Below are 16,541 nucleotides of genomic sequence, written 5' to 3' on the forward strand. Positions count from 1 at the left end.
TCAGCCTCAGTGCAAAGAGTTTTTGATCTTGAATGCATCTGATTTGGCTTTTTTTTTTTGGTAACGACATTTTTAATATAAACCTTCTGGGCTTGGGGGAAGTAATCTTACGGCTCTTGAGGCTTTCAAATTCCATCTTTATACATCTGGAGAAAATTTTCAATCTGCTGGGCACTGCATAGAAAATTAGGACCTCCCATGACCATGAACAGTATTTCTAGCAGCCACAAATCTTTACCATTGTGTATCCTGACTGGGAATGGTGAGGAAACTCATGGGAACGATGATATCTAATTCTGCATAAACAGTGAAATATTGAAACTTTGTTAGTTTGGAGCAGAACCACTTCCTGAAGAAATGTGTCACTATTCCATTGAATGGGTTTGTCTGGGTGCTCACCTCGACTGGCAGCTTGGAGCAGGAACTGGAGTCCTCTTCCCAAGGAGTGACCCGTCTCCCTTGGGTGTTTGCAGTGTCCTGTGGCACAGTGAGAGATGCTGGGGCATGTGAGCTGGGAGGAGTATCTTGGAGAAATTCAGGTTCTTCTGGAGACTCTCTTATAAGAGATTCTGAAGTGCTTCTTTGGACACAGGAGATTTTCAGTCTGGAGTGTTTGACCCCAGAGAAAATGTCAAGAGTTTACAGTTGAGAAGTAATAAAATGAGGCTGATGAGACCTCACTGTCTCTTTGGGGAGCAGATGGGGATTTTGGGGAGCAGCTGGGCAGATGTCAAGAGCATGGAAGAATTTCATTACAGTGCTTTCTGGTGATTTTCTTTGAAGTGCTCTGTACAGATACTCTTTGGGGGCGTTTTTACAGCGGAAACATTTGTAACACTGCAACTTTATCCCTCTCCCCACCCAGACGGTTTCCTGAACTGTTTCTAAATCTTTATCTTGACCTTGGTTTTGAACTCTGTAAATAATTGAGGGACAATATTGTCCCTTGTTCAGAAGAGCTGTAATTTCCCTGGAAACTGCAGCAAGTGAGTAGCCAGGAGATGGTTTAAGGAGCATTGTATCGTCTGCTTTAGCGGGAAGTGGATTCCTTAGGGGAAGTGTAATAGCGCTAGATGGATTTTTCCTTCCTGCCTTAGAGCTAATTATTGAGGAGAATTTTAATGGTACCCTGAGTGCTGGTTTGAGTGGGGATGCACCTCCTGTAGGGATGTGAATTTGAGGTTGGAATGTCTTAGTCTGATCAGGTTTTAAGGAATGCAGTTTAAGCAATGTGCCTCCTTGCTGACAGTCCCTGAAATACAGCCGCCTTGCTTGAATGAATCCCATGACGGAAGAACTTTATCCTCTTGCAATCCGTGGAATGGTGCTCTATGGGGAGCTGAGGAGCTGGGAGCTACTTTCTCACGGCGTATCAGTGTAAGAATTTCCAGCTGTCCAGCACGTGAGAGCCAGCTCTGGTCCTCGGGGGACAGGGGCTGGGGGGACGCTGTTACGGCAGCTGCTTTTCATCATCGGTTGGAGGCTCTTTGCAGCTGGATGGCCCCAAATTGCAGCTACCAGACCGTGATCAAATAGTTAATTATGCCTCTTAGCCAAAAAAATCCCAACCCTCAGTCTAGTTTAGGGAGGAGTGGGTGTGGTGCAGCTGTCACACTGCTTGACAGTTTGGGGTTTTTTTTGTGGGGAGAGTATGTTTCAGTTTAGCAATTTACTTTCCCCTCTAGGCTTTTCCAGATGTTTATTTCTGATAATTCTTGCATTAGGCGGAAATAACTCTGCTGAATCCTAAGACTTGTAAGCCTTAGGATGAAGTCATGAGTTCGCCATAGCGGTGTCTGGAGTGGTTTTGGGACTTCAGTGCCCCTGGTCATTGCTGCAGTCCCTGACCCTTTCCCAAGGGCTGTGGAAGGGCCTGTGCAAGTTGAACTCTAAAACTATTGGTACCTGCCTGGACTGGTATTACTGTGCCCGGTGGTGGTGAAATGCCTTAAATTCCCTATTTGCTATTTGTGCTGCTGGAAAGGTTCTTAGGGTAGGTGTATGTGGGATCATTTTAATGATCCCACTGGAACTGGGTTCCTCTTCAGCTGGCTGCCATGACATCACCACCATTGATCCAGTCTTGCCCAAAGAATGAACCTGACTGGGGTGTAGGTGGCTTCACTTCTCAGGGGGAAGGGAGTGCTCTGACTCCTGGACCCAGGGGATGAGAACATAACGTGGTGCCTTCCGAGAGGGCTGGTGCAATGTGGGCAGTGCTGGTACCAGATCTGGAGCAGGCTGCCCTGAAAGCTGCTCCTGAGGTGGTGAAGAGCGACCTGCAGCACTACTGGAGTCACTGTCAAGAAATCTGAGCCAAGGTCCCAGACTTCGGGGGTGTCTGAAAACCTTGGCTGTGGCTGTTTAGTCCATCCCAGACCCTCCTGGGGATTTACTGCAGGCAAATGTTCCCCGCTTGGCAGTGCTGGGTGATGGTCACAGGGCTGCCTGGCTCTGGGCTGCTACCGCTGGTGGCTCCCTGCGGGATGTGAGGGGGATTGGCTGGTTGATACAGCAGGTGCTGGGAGGAGAAGAGACTCCGTGGAAAGTGGGAATAAATGGAAGGAGCTGGAAGCACTGGGAAATGTGGGAGACCCCATGTGAGACTGTGGCTGTTGGAAGCTGCCTGTGGTTTTGTGGGGTGCTGCATGGCCAAAGGGGTCACTGCTGCCCACAGAGGGGATACCAGTGATGTCAAGTGATGTCCCTAACCCTGTGCAGGGGTCTCTGCTGCCCTACTGAGCTAGAGCAGCCTCTTGGGGTGGGTTCCCTTGGGAAGTCACCAAGCAGGCACTTCCTTGGAGCATGGGGAATGTGCTGGTGCTGAAGCCTGTCCCACAGCTGTTGGCATTGCTGAAACAGCCTTGCAGCAACTTGGCATCCAATCCACGTAAGTCAGCATTAATTTTAGTTATTCCAAGTTGTGCGTTGGAAGTAAATATTATTTGTGACTTTGCTTCCCACAGTGGTGGGACATCAGTCACACTCTTGGTCCTCCTGAGCTCCTGGGACCAGTGCTTGGGAGAACATGGCATGGAGCCAGCATGGATCTGCTGAATCCTGAGGGATCCTAAAGGATGGGCTTTTCTGGGGGAATGCCAGTGTTTCCTGCTGTCAGCCAAGGAGCAGGGCCCTCATGGACACCCTGGCCAGCTGTGCACACATCTGCACCCAGCATCTCTAGCAGTGGTAAGGATTGCCTGGGCTCTGCCCTCCCAAAGAGACCATGGCAAGGTTTCATTTTGAAAATGCTTTAATAAGGAAGTGTTGACAACACCGTTTTGCAAAATGTAAAGGTAACTATACAAATTCTTAATACAAAAAGAATAAATTAAAAGCAGATTTTTTTAATTCTGCAGCTTTTTCTACAACATACATTTTTTTTCCTTGATTACAGTTGAACAGAATCCAGTAAAATCATTTTCCATGCTCTAAAGTCGATTTCAGGAGAGACCTAATTTTTTTCTTTTTTTTTTTCTTTTTTTTAAACTAGAGAGTCCATTTTACACAACTTGTAATAAAACTATTGACATTAATATATATATGTAAAACTTTACATCTAGTTAACTAAGCAGTAACTGGTCATCTGATAGCACCTGAATGGGGATCGGCTATGCCTGAAACTAAAACTAATACAGAGTGAAAACAAATTGGACTGTTTCAACATTTTCAACACTCGACTGCATATAATATCATTTAAAAATAAACCCTGCCTCCCAGCACGGCCCTGCAGGGACCGTCCCCTGGCTCCTGCCCACACAGAGGGAGTGTCAGACACACAGACTGAACGCGGTTGTGGCTTTATGGCAGATGGAGCCTTGAAAAATAAAAAAGTAAAGGAGGGGTTAAGTTGGTAGTCAAGTGCTTGTCTATAATAGCTATGTATATGCCCCTCTGTTATACTTAAATATGTTAATCTCATATGATTAACATTTTATGTACATTTGTGTTTAATTGAATTGAGCTAAACAGTAAAACCTGTTTTACTTAATCTGTCTTTACTACCAGACTGGCTGCTCACATGTGCCTTGATTGCAAACCAGAAAAGCAGAACACAAAGCAAAACTCAATCCGTTTTTAGAAAGCTGTTTCTCTACTCCAGCCTGTTTGCAATTCAGGCTAAATATTTTTATTTTTCCCCACTAATTTCAGGGCTGCCACCTTTTAACCTTTGCTGCAAAACTGCAGAGCTGGTCTTGGAGGAATTAACGTTTCTTCCTGTAGTGCCCAGAGGCCTCATAGTGCCGCTGTTGTTGAATTCTTTTTAATTAAAAGAAGGTACACAGAAAAAAAAAAACAAACCCAAACCACTTACCAGGGAAATTAAAAAGAAAACAGACAGTTGCTCAGAGCCCCTAAAAATCCTTGGGCTAAATTATTTGCTGTAGCTTAATTTGGTCCTTATTTAATCCTTTTACTTCAGCTACCAAATTTTATCAGTAAATGTCATTAATCAGTACTATTTCTTATCCAGCTAAAAGTCCAATTAGGAGCTTGAAATAATTCCCATGTTAAAGACCCCAAAGCACAAAGAGATGGTGAAAACAGCTTTTTGAATGAACAGATGAAGGCTGCAATCTCACCACTGGCTGTTCTTCCAGAACTGAAAGTAAGGCTTCAATTACTGTCACGGCGTGCTGCACTCCCAGGTGATGCTTCAGGGAGGCCCAGAAGCACAAAGATTGTGTGGTCACCTTTGTAAACCCTTTGCCAGTGTTTTTGTGGGGTTTTTTTCAGAGGGATAATTTATTTATACTTCATGTGTGAATATAAAAGAGTTTCCTTATCATAGCATTATGGAGGGATTTATGTTGAAAGTGACATCATCTGGTTCCAGTAGACCAGGTTGCTCAGAGCCCCATCCAGCCTGGCCTGTTGCCCCATCCAGTCCTGGCTCTGCCACAGGTTTCCCTGGACAAATAACAGCCTTTCTGCCTGTCGCTGTCTCATCTCTGCACGGCCTCCTCCCCACCTCACCAGTGATGCAAAGCAGCAGTGCAGGGAACCAAAGCCAACACTTCTGGTGTGAGCTGCAGAAAGGAATTGGCATGAGCTGCTTCCATTAATGTTTAGAAACCCCATTGTTTTTCAAAGCCTAATTACACAGAACCCATTCTCTTTTAAAGCCTGGAATGCAGTTTTCCAGCAATCTTAATACCAAAAGGCGTGGCAGCCCCCCAAGTCGCGGTGTTTAATTTGAAACGTTTCGCTCTGCTTTGTCTGGTAGATGCTGTTGTTATTCTTGGAACACACACACACACACACACACACACACACTCACACATACACACACTCTCACACTTTTTTTTTTTCCTTTTTCCTTAAACTAAAGCTAACTTCAGTTTCTGCTTTTCACAAAGTAACCCCCTCCAGCCGTTTCTTTTAATGCCTTTCCCATAGGAAATCATCGTTTGCACGCACCAACGGGGGAAGGCCGGGCGCCCGCCCCCATCGAGTGGCAATAAAAACAGCATAGCACCGCAGTGAAGACTAAGACGTGCCAGCTTCAACATCCACCTAGATTGTGCACTTGTTCGTTACAAAAGTGTCTTTGAGGCCTTTGAAAGTTCCATGGCTTGACATGTATAAAGCATTGCTCTAAAGTATGTGTAAACTTGCAGCTCCTTCCAGGCCGCGCTCGTGCTGCTCCTTTTGGTGGCCGCAGGCAGCTCCCGCTCGCGTCCGATGCCTCGCTCGGTCGCTGCCCTTTGTCTGTCGCAAGGGGAAGATTTGCCTGTCTGCTGGTTGTCCAACCCCGCTCCAGGAGCCTTCCTGCTTCCTGACAGACCAGTTCTCCCACACGGCAGCACACGGGTGACGAGCCCTTTGCTACACTGGTGCTAACGAAGGGAAGAGGAGTGGAACCAATATGTGAACGCAGCTTGGCCGTGTCAGGTCGATCGCGATGTGCTTTCCCTTGGATTTCATGTTAACGCTTTGTGCAGAAATAGATTCCAATTTATTGGCTGTGTCTGCTTGTGGAAAGGTTTTTTTTGGCAATTTTTATCTGTATCAAAACAACCAATCCAATCCCAACCTCTCCATGTATTGGTGGGCACTCTGTGCCAGCCACAGAGATGCTGTGAGTGCAGTACTTGCCTCTTGCTTTAGGTAATGCCTTTGTAAACCTTGTCTGTCCAGTTCAAGAGTGGCTTGCAGACAGCGATGCTGTGATACCAGCCCAGAACTCGGGTGTGTCTGCAGCACAGGGGGTTCTTTTGCTTGTTTGTAGGTGGACTCCAAATGAAGAAGGAAATGCCATTTTGCAGGGGGTGGTCGTGTCTGCCATCAAGTTAAAGAAGAGAGATGTTCTTGTAGCTAGAACTTGCTGAGCAACTCATCCTGCCAACAGTGGTGTGGAGATCTTTGTCAGTGCTGACCTGATTGTGAGACTGACACATCTCTGAAGTGATGGGATTTACGGTTTCAGAACAGATGCACTTTCAGGAATATGGTCTCCATTTTCAGCCTCTGACCTATTCCCACCCCCTTCAAACTAATGCTGTTGGCTTCAGCTTGCAGGTCATGGAACTCTTGCTGCTGTTATGTGCTGTGGAACACTAATCTTTGATATGAGCCTTGAAAAGCTTCTATGATTTCAAAGGAAACCCAATTTTGAAACTGACTCTTCAGATGGCTGCTCCTCTCCACCCGCTGCCCCGTGGCCGTGGGAGGGACGGGCACCCGTCTGGCAGTGGAATGTGCTGCGCTCCGCCGCTACCGTGGTGGATGTCTCAGGGCCAGTGTTCCATAAATGTTGTCTTGAATTGCATCGTGAAAAAAGTGCTTAGAGTTGAAGCTGGTGCTGGGTGACAGTGCATCTGGGTAAGGCAAATGAGAGGCAGTGAGGTGATCTCAGAATGGCATTGATGTGATTAACTTGAGGTCAGGGGTTCACACTAGAGTTCCAGGCTTGGCTTTTTCCTGCCCATACCACTGGACATCTGCTAATTCAGGATAGAGGGGAGAGTCCAGGAAACAGTTATCATTGTAGTTCCTGCAGGAGAAAGGAAACTTTGTTAGGACAGTGAGTGCTCCTTGGAAGTTCAACCATGAGCATAAAACGTTGTGCTATGGGTGGAGAGGAATGCAGGGTATTCACATCGTAGACTCCATTGCACTCTGCCTGTGTCTTCCTCCCCCTTGCCCTGCGTACAGCAGCAGTGCTGTGCCTCTGCCCTCCCCGAGGCTCTGCCCGCTGTCCTGTTCAGTAGTAAGTTGGGATAGAGATTTTTCTCTGGAATGCTCTCCAAGGAGCAAGTCCTTAGAGCAGCTCACTTGGACGTGGGCTGTGTCACCCAGTGGGAACACTGAAGGAGGAGGGTGGTGGCAATTTCTGTAGCACTTCTGCTCTGGGCAGAGGCTTGTGCATCACTGAGCAGTCCCAGAGTGATGTGGCTTTCCAGGGATGAACCAGGAAGGGACTAGTGAGAGCATGCCAGGTCTGATGTGGAAAGGACCACGTTGCAGTAGCCTAGTCCTCATCTTGAGCTATATTTCCTGACAAAGTACTGCTTCTTTTGCTGCCTGGCTTTTTCTTTGTCTGTACTGAGTAGATGAGACAATTCAAAAGAATTTTCTTTGCAATTTACATTATGTGCTCTAACCAACGTCAGCTCCTGGCTTAGGCTGTAGAGCTCCTTCCCAGAGGAAAACAGGTCAAAATCTGGATCTTTTGAAAAGTGACTGCTATATCTGTGCAGTCATAGCCAGAATTGATGTCTCTCCCTCACACTTTGACTTGAACCTACTTCCAAACTAGAGACTCTTTTGAGGCCAAAAGCAGGAGATGCATATTTTTTCTGTTTAATTAGGGATTCTCACTCCTTCCTGCATTCCCTTCCCACCTCACAGGACTGGTCTCACATCTGGTGCAGTTCCTGCTTCCTCTGCCCTGTTTTTCACCTGGTTTCCTTGGGATTGGTGTCTGAGAGGAACCTGAGCAAGGGCATCTACATTTGCATGTTAAAGAGCCTTTTGTTTTCTAGCTCTGTGCTGAAGTGCAGAGGTTTATGGGATAACTCTAGAAAGCTGGGCTTGAAATACTTGACAGATGCCAGCTGTGAATGGTTGTAGATTCAAATGAGAGTGTCAGACAGCAATGGCAGTTTAATTAAAACAGAAATACTCTGAGGGTTTTTTGTTCCCTCCACCCTTCCCCCTCTGTCTTCCTACAGGAATGGGGCCAGGGTTACTCCTAGTCCCATAAAAGCTCTCTGCTGGCGCTGCTGCTGCTGCAAACAGCCTCAGCTCTGCGGCAGGGAGGGAGGAGGAAGGTGTGATGGGGCTGTGGCCGGAGCGAGGCCGGGAGCTCTGGCCAGGGCCTCGGAGCCTACCCGAGCTCGTATCCCCACCATACTGTTCCCAGACTGTTCCCACAGCACTCAGCCCACGCTGCTTTCAATTCTCCTGAGCCACAGATTTGTTGGCCCCCCTCCCCACTTTCTGTGCCCGTTCAGCCTCGGCAGGGACACAGAGCGGGCTGGCCCCAAGTCCCTTTCACAGGGGAAAGTGCCACAGGCACAGGCTCTGAAAAGGCACCGAGGGTTAGAATGCTCCCAAGCACTGCAGGGAGCCTCGCTGGCAGACAAACGGGCACACAGCTGTGCTCACGGACTGTGGGGCAGAAGGAGGAAAGAACAAAACGTTCCCTTACTATACCTCTATTCATCAGTACTTTGGTGGGTTGGAGACTGAGACTCATCCATAGTGGGTGAGTTGTCTGTTGCTTCTCTGAACAAAGGAGAGCAAAAAAGGAGGAAAGAGGAGAGAGGAAATGTTAAAGAAAAGAAGTGACACAGACATTGTTATGAGCTTATTAATTCAGTGGGGAAACAAGTTGATGAATCATTTTTAGGAAAAGTTAGTGACACAAAAACATGTTGGGGAGAACTGTCAATCTGTTGAGTCGTGCTGGGTGGGCACAGCCGCTCCTGCAGTGGAGGAATCTGTTGTGCATCTAATGGCAGACTGGATCCACTCCTGTATTTATACACATACACCTTGGGTGCTATGCTCAGGTACAAAACAAGTGTTGATTTGTCTCCAATTCTTTTTGCACTGGTTGTTGGTGCAGGGCCTAAGCTATAAATCCAGGTAGCTTCACTTTCACCAGCTGAGAATTTAGCTTAAAGTATTTCTGCTGTGAGAGGCAAGGTGCAGGACAGCTTGAATGAAAAAATAAGAAAAGCTGGGATTATTCAAACAGATGTCTCAGCTGGCTGCTCACCAGTTTTAATTCTGATCATCATAAAGATATTTAGAAGAATTAGGATTGGGATGGAGTCTGAGACTAAGATTTGAATTTAGACTCAAACCCTTAATAGTGGAAATTGCAGTGTATGGTAAAGGCAGGTACCATTTTGCCTATCTTACTATCACTTGACTTTTTGCGAAATGGGACCAAGAACATTCTCCTGTTCTAAAGCTGGAAGCACATGCAAAGACCAGATGAGACTGGATGTCAAATGTGTGAATTTAAAATCCAGGTAAGCCTAAGGGGTTGTGGTTATGGTTCTCCTCGTCTCCAATTTAAAGTGCAGTCACAAACAGTGCTGGAGTAAAACCAGAGGTCAGACCTGGTCGTAGGTGACATGGGTGATCAAAGAGCAGGAGATTTTCCAGTGGATGCACAGTGAAACGTTTTCTAAGTTAGTCCCAGTTCATGACTCAGGGTATTCAATCTGTTTTCTTGTTCAGAGGACCAGGGTATTTTGAGGACTGTAGTGTCAGATCTAGCTGATCTCGCCAAAATCTCATCCCACAATCTGGGATGTGCTGAGTTAGACGGGATCTGGAAATGACCTTTATTTCACATGGTAGGACAGAATTGCTGGAGAGAGAGTGCTAGAGAATACCCATGGGAGCTTGCAAAAGGGTGTTTGTTTACTCCTGGAACTCCCTGCCTTGTAAATAGGTGCCAAAGAACCCAGTTACTGTATTTACATTAGGAATGGCTATGGGTGTGTAATGCTTCCCTCACACTATGGTGAAACACCTTCAGGTTAGTGGTAGCTGAAAAAAGATGCCCTTGAAAGTCATGCAGACACATTGCTGGGGAAAACTGAGCAGAAAAATGAGGTTGCTACACACACAGGTATGGCAGGCACTGAACCTTGCTTTTTCAGTAAGGTCAGTGTGATGGCTGCTAAAAAAGAAACATCAGCTATTTCAACATACGAAGAAGACTGGAGGAAGGAGACTGTCCAAGCAGGAGGAACCTGCAGGGCCCCTTTCCTTGTGGATCTGACACTGCTTGGAGCAGTGCTGGGTGTGGATGACTCAGCCATGTCTTGCTCAGCCTAAACCAGAGCTCCATCATGACAAGAGCACAGGTGGGAGACTGGAAATGCTCCATGTGGATGTAGGCTATGGAGCACACGGGAAACATTCCCCATAGCTGTGCTTGTGTGTGGGGAGCTTTTTCTCACTGGCACTGAGTGAGGTGGATTCTCTAGCCTGACCCCACAGACACTCACCCAGTCTGCCACGTGAGAATGTGGTGGGGGCTGCCCGGCGGCGTGGCTGCGAGCTCGCTCGACGGCGTGGAACTCCTCTGGCTGTGAGGTAAGGCAGCTGGAAAACAACCAAGGGTGGAGAAAAACGACTGGTGAGGTGAGAACACAAAGGTCAGAGTGGTTCAGAAGCATCAGCTGGTCAGACCAGCAGAAACATGTCTGGCTGTGAGTAAACACAGCCTGGGACAGACCTCGCCCCATTCCTGGGTGACTGTGCCCAAACATGGCACAAGAGCACAGCCTCTGCTGACACTGTTGCATGTCATGGGCTGGATCTGGACTCAGCTCTGCAGGAACACTGAGTCTCCAGCTGAATACAGCCACCCAGACTCTCTTGATCCTGCCTGGGACACATCACACTTCTCCCAGCACAGACTTGGTTGCTGCTGCCTGGACTCCATGGGTCCTGACCTGGAGGAGCTCAGCCTGCCAGGCTCAGTCTCCTGTTTCCAGGGGTGGTGGGAGATGCTCTGTGTCCCTAGGAGCCAGGGCTGGCAGTGATGAGAGCCTAGACAAGTACACTGCTCTGAAGATCTCAAAAGCTACACCTTCCTTTCACTGTGGATTTGTACAAAATGCCTTTGTTGACAGTCCTATTAGGGACCAAAGGAAGGCTTAGTGTACTTGAACGAAGACAGAAGCAAGCTGGACTATAAATGGGCAGTAGCTCTTGGGGCAATTTCCCTGGTGAGGGTCCAGCAAATAAAACCACCTCACTAATCTTCCCTCCTCCTCAAGTCTATACAGTGTTGACCCTCTGAATTTAATACATGCCTACAAGTCTGATCCTCTTTGAAGGCCCAACTGGCCTATCAGCTAGGACTGATCAGCTGAAATTATGGAGGCTTCTACCTGGCACCCCTTTCCATGCTGTTAAATTCTTTAGCTGCTGCCAAATGACTCCAAAAGGGAAAAACAAATTTTAATTTCCTTCTGGAGCTGACAGCTCCTGAGGTCAGTATCCTCCCATAGCTGTGTTTTAGAACAGACTCTGAACACAAAACCAGTCTATGCTGCCAACTGGTCAGGCCATGCTGTGATTACTGAACATACTTGTGCTGCACAGGTATCACATTTAGGTTTAAAGCCTCAGCTGAGTTAGGGAATGGACTGACCAACAGTGATCTTTATGTGCTCTCACCCCAACCCCACCATTTTCCTGAACTAGTACAATTTCCAAGGCTAACCAAAAGCTTTCCAGTGTTCAAGCATTTTCTCTCGCTGCATGGAACAGAAATGCCAGTCAACCAAAAGGAGGAAGACAGATTTTCACAGGGAGACACAGGATGGTTCTAGCAGCTACTCAGTTGTGTCTTGGTCCAGCCCTGGTATTCCTATGAGCGTTGGCATCACACATCAATCAGCCCCATCTTGGGCAGCTGTTGGTGGCCCACGAGGAGCCTCTGACTCCACACTGGAGTTGGCAGCGAGTGCAGGGCCCCCCTGGTGTCAGTGTGGTGGTCACCATGGACTGGACACCATGCTGGGATGGCAGAAGGTCAGAAGCCAGCATGGGTGGACAATGCACTGGTCTGCCTGGGAGGCAGTGGCAAGGGCAGCTGGAGCAATGGTGCCTCCCATGCTAAGGCTGAGGTGTGTGGCTCAGGATTTTAGCAAGTCCTTGATCTGTCCACACTGGCTGGACAAGGAGTGACTGATGTTTAATCTTGGACTGTTTCACACACATTGTAGCCTTCCTTCTCAGTGTAATGAATTGGACTATTTTCTTACCATTTAATATTAACAGCACAGAGGTATACATAACAGATGTGTTTAACATTAACAGCAATGCTCTGCACAGAACACAGAGGCAAAATACTGCACAAACTTCAGCACTCTGAATTTCAGGGTATTATCAACAGAGTTATTGGAGCTGCATGGGAAAACCAAGTCTCAGCAGTGCACAAAGATGTCATAGCTCAAACATTTTCGTGGGGGGTGGAGGGGCTGGGATGCCCCGCTTAACCTTTCTCATACTTACAGTGTTTCACCGAGTACCTACATTCTCCTAGTCTGTGCTGAACCCCTGCTTGCCTCATTGCTCCCCTTGCTATGATTATGAATAGTTATGCTCCCGTAGCTTTGTCACCTTCAGCCTCTAGTGCCGTCACCCAAAACCCAACTGCACTCTGAGAAAAGACCTGGCAATAACCGGGCTTTGGTCCCTCTCTGTCTTTTGAGCCCATCATTGAGAAGTGATGATTTCCATGGATGTTTCCAAACATTCCCACTGATGAATGTCTTGGACAAGGCTTGCCCCCAGTGCTACACCTCCAGGCTTGGTGAGCAGTGTGTGCAGGGCAGATAACGTGCTGTGTTCTGGCACTGCTCTCCAGCTGGGGTGTAACACCTGGCATAGATCTGGGCTCAATGAGGCTCCCATCCCTCCCGCCCCTCTGCCTGGGTCTGGCTCTCACCTGATGTTGCTTTACACATCTGAGGCATTCTCGTGACCCGGCTGTGTGCCACAAAAGTGCTTTGAGAAGATGTGCTGTACTGGGAGCTGCTGTCCGAGGAGGTGGAGCTCGTGTGCGAGAGGCGGCTGTGCTCCTTGTGGGAGGCCGTGGACCGCTGGTACCAGAGCCGCAGCTCGTCCGACACCGCAGTCCTACCCGAGCCCTTCTCATGGCCCTCCCTGCCCAGAGATGGAGTCCTTATGATCTGGGAGCGGGATGGGGTGAGCCTGACCGAGTCCACTTCATCCCCATGCCAGTTCTCCTTAAACATTCCCCCCGCTGTGTAGGAGTTGGAGGTTTTGAATTGTGCTTTCACGCTGTAGTGTCCCTCCTGGTCGTTCTCCAGGCTCCGCACCACCACGGGTGTGGAGCTGCCCTCGATGTACAGGGGATATTCTTTGATCCTGTACTGGGAGGAGGGTTGGCTCTGGCTGTGCAGGTAGACACGGTGGTGTCCCGTCCCGTTCCTCGCAGCCAGGTTGGGCATACTCCCTGAATTAGAAGAGACCAGGTTGCCTGCTGATTTGTGCCTTTGCCTCTGCCGTTCTCTGGCTTTCGACGGGGAATCCTCTGCCAGGGTGGAGTAGTTGGGGTTCATCTGAGCAGGGTAGTAGTGCTCCGAGCTGGAATGGCTGGTGCAGGAAGAGCAGTCGTCCATGGGGTCAGAGCCGTTACTGCTACGAGTCCTTGGGGTGTAGAAATCAGGGCTCCCTGTCTCATTTTCTGAGCCGAGGAGCTTTCCTTGTGACTCCAAACTGGAGCTCCGGTGTCTAAAGTGCTGAGCTAAGCTGTGCAGTCTGGTTGGGCTGATATCTACTGACCTGCAGGTACCAGGAAAAAAAGCAGGCTGTAAGTCAACAGGGTGAATCATTCCCCATCCCTGTCTGTACACACAGCCACCAAAGGAATCCAAGGGCACTGGAAAACCTGAACCCTTCCAGCGCTTCTTGGGGCTGCTGCCTGCATGCAATCTGCTTCCCTGCTGCAAGGCTTGAGATGATTAGGTCCTGTTCCTGTTCCTCTCCAGGTCCTTGGTTGTGACATTCAGCCTGCAGCACCATGAGGGACATAAACCCCTGCCCAATCCAGTTCCTCTGTGGCATGCCACTCTGGGAAAAGCCCAGTCTGAAGGGTAAAGCTTGGGAACCTCAAGCCTTGGCACCTCACAAAGGTGGTGAGATTCCCTTGCAAGTGGCTCATGAAAGTCCTGCATGGGTACAATCCACCTGATGAGAGACAGACAGACAAACAGACTGCCCATACTTAGCCCTGAATGTTGTGATTTCTCCACTGGTCATTGAAAAAGTCACCCTTTGTCAAGCAGCTTGGTGCTGCTGGGGCCCAGCCATGGGTAGCGCATGTGGGACTCTCACTGGGGACACCCCTTCAGGCAACCACCCCAAATCACAGTTTAAAAGTCTTGATTCATGGCCAAGTCTGGGAGGTCTCTGTTCACCCCAGCTGTTTGAATAGCTCCACCCATCCATTCAGGGAGCAGAAAACATCTACATGATGGATGGCTAAGGCCAGGGTATGCATCTCATGAATGAGCTACAGACTGAACAATGGTTGTTTCAAACACCCCAAAGTCCCCTACTCAGTTAAGGCCACTTTTCAAGCCTTGTGCCAGGCTCATTTCTCATACAGCTTGGCTCTAGTGTTAACAGACATTGCACCACTGAAAGGTACCCTCAGCCAAAAGTTTGTAACAAATTTAACCCAGAGCTTTAATGCCTTGTATTGTCTCTGCCCGAGGCTGATGTGTTGGCATAACTCTTGATTTATTCTGAGCTAAATGATGGTAGCACTTCCCCTTAGGGAGGACACACACCAGGACACAACTCTGGATCAGTTCTGCTCCCTGCAGTGTCCATGGCACTTGTCACAAAAGCAAAAGAGCAATGAAGCTGAACAGTTTGTAAAAATCCTGCTGAAAATCACAGTCAAGTTTGGCTCCACACATCAAATCACCTCCCTTACACACTTCAGCTCTTTCCTCTGTCAACCCTGGGCTAAATTCCACTGTCACATGGGTCCCTGGCTGGATTGCTTTCTACAGGCTCTTGATCTCCACCTAACATCCCACACGTGCAAACATTTTATCCATGAGGGAAAATTAACACTATTCAACATTTTGTATCAGATGGGAAGCAACGTCTTCTCTCCAGCTGGATCCATGGAGGAATTTACTGCTGAACTTAGCAGTAGCACCACATGCATTTTAAAAGTGGCTTGTAGAGCCTATAAACAGTCTGAGATGAAAGGTCCCAGCAGAAGAAAAGCTTGATGACTTTAGGGGAGGGATGAGGGGCAGAATTGTGTTCATCTGAAGGGATTTCAGGATGTCAGTTCAGGAGAGATTCTCTACTGGCATGAGCACATGAGCCTCTTACATGAACAGGACTGGTTTGTGTCCTTTCCTGAACTGGGAATTAATCCATACCCTGAGGGAAGGATAAAGCAAGGCAAATTTATTTCAGGGTAAGCAAGGTGAGGCTGGAGCCAGGAAGACTTACCGTGTGGAGTGGACGTAGTGTGGACTGCGTACCCGTAGATCCGGCGTCGACGGCATGCTGGACTGGGAATTCCAGTGGGGAAGGCTCCGGATGGGGCTGTTCTGCAGCGAGCTGCTCCCTCCCGCCTCGGCACAGCTCCCGGTGCTGGGGAACCGCTTGTGACTGCTGCAGAGGAAACACCCTGCTTCAGCTCTCCCACAGGAATTTGGGGAAGTGGCTCCCACGCATCCTTCCAGATCTCAGGCACGTGCCTGGGATCTTGCAGGGGTGAGTGGGAGTTGGGTCAGATGCTGTTCTGAGCTTGTGTCCCAGCACTTGTGCTTCTACAGTGCCAGAGGTCAAGGCCAAGTCCTGTCAAAGCCCTCAGATGATCCACCATCCTACCCTTCTAAATGTTTTGTAAAATAACACTGAGATACCAAACAGCAATCATGTGGCTGTAGCCTGTTTTTATGACCTGCCTATTGGCCAAAAGTCTCCTTTTAGTAAGGGACAACATTGTAAATTTTGAAAGGCCTCCCACCTGCCCCTCCTGAAAGCAAGGAATATCTCTGTGCTGGAGCTTCAAGCGAGCTGGCTCACCTGGAATGGCTGTGCGAGGAGCGCTTCTTGACCTTCTCATAGGGCTCATCCAGGGATGACTCGCTCCACATCTTGGGTTTGATGGGGGACTTGTCGTAGTCATTGCGGTGGAAATGCATCTGGCGGAGGCCTTCCAGCGACTGCGGCGGGGGTGGCCGGTTGTGCAGCGGCGGCCGTGGCGGGAGGCCTTTGTGTGGGGACTGCAGAGGGGAGATTGTGCTGGTGACCTGAGAGTCCTCTGTGAAGAGAAGGGAGAGAGGTGATGGCTGTGTGATGCCTCCAATGGCAGCACAGCCCCAAGAGATGCCATCGCACCTCTAGAGCCTGCTTCCTTGCTCTGCTTCCCCTGGCTGTGCTCAGGGCCATCCTGAAGACCTGACTTTCAGAAGGCCACTGGCTGACATTCTCATTTTAGTAGAGAATGGCCAGCAAGAGTGTGTGATGCATTAAAACAACTGAAACTTACGGGA

At 48.7% G+C, this 16,541-nt stretch overlaps 1 protein-coding gene across 7 annotated transcripts in view; it reads right to left on the reverse strand.

Moving 5' to 3' along the window:
- Nucleotides 1-3,235: 3,235 nt before the first annotated feature.
- The window catches only part of FRMD4A (FERM domain containing 4A), a 360,918-nt gene continuing 347,612 nt past the window's right edge, over nt 3,236-16,541 (reverse strand). For 6 of the 7 annotated variants that reach the window (XM_068189520.1, XM_068189519.1, XM_068189521.1 and 3 more), the window contains 5 exons: nt 16,072-16,309; nt 15,490-15,654; nt 12,935-13,794; nt 10,479-10,575; nt 3,236-6,997 (listed from right to left, as the gene is read on the reverse strand). In XM_068189520.1, the coding sequence (XP_068045621.1) occupies nt 6,895-6,997; nt 10,479-10,575; nt 12,935-13,794; nt 15,490-15,654; nt 16,072-16,309 (1,463 nt within the window). In that variant the 3' untranslated portion in view covers nt 3,236-6,894. Of the gene's footprint in view, nt 6,998-8,661; nt 8,734-10,478; nt 10,576-12,934; nt 13,795-15,489; nt 15,655-16,071; nt 16,310-16,541 lie in introns of all 7 variants that reach the window. The other variant, XM_068189517.1, reaches the window with a different exon arrangement.

Source organism: Anomalospiza imberbis, chromosome 5 (assembly GCF_031753505.1).
Source record: "Anomalospiza imberbis isolate Cuckoo-Finch-1a 21T00152 chromosome 5, ASM3175350v1, whole genome shotgun sequence".
NCBI classification, from domain to species: Eukaryota; Metazoa; Chordata; class Aves; order Passeriformes; family Viduidae; genus Anomalospiza; species Anomalospiza imberbis.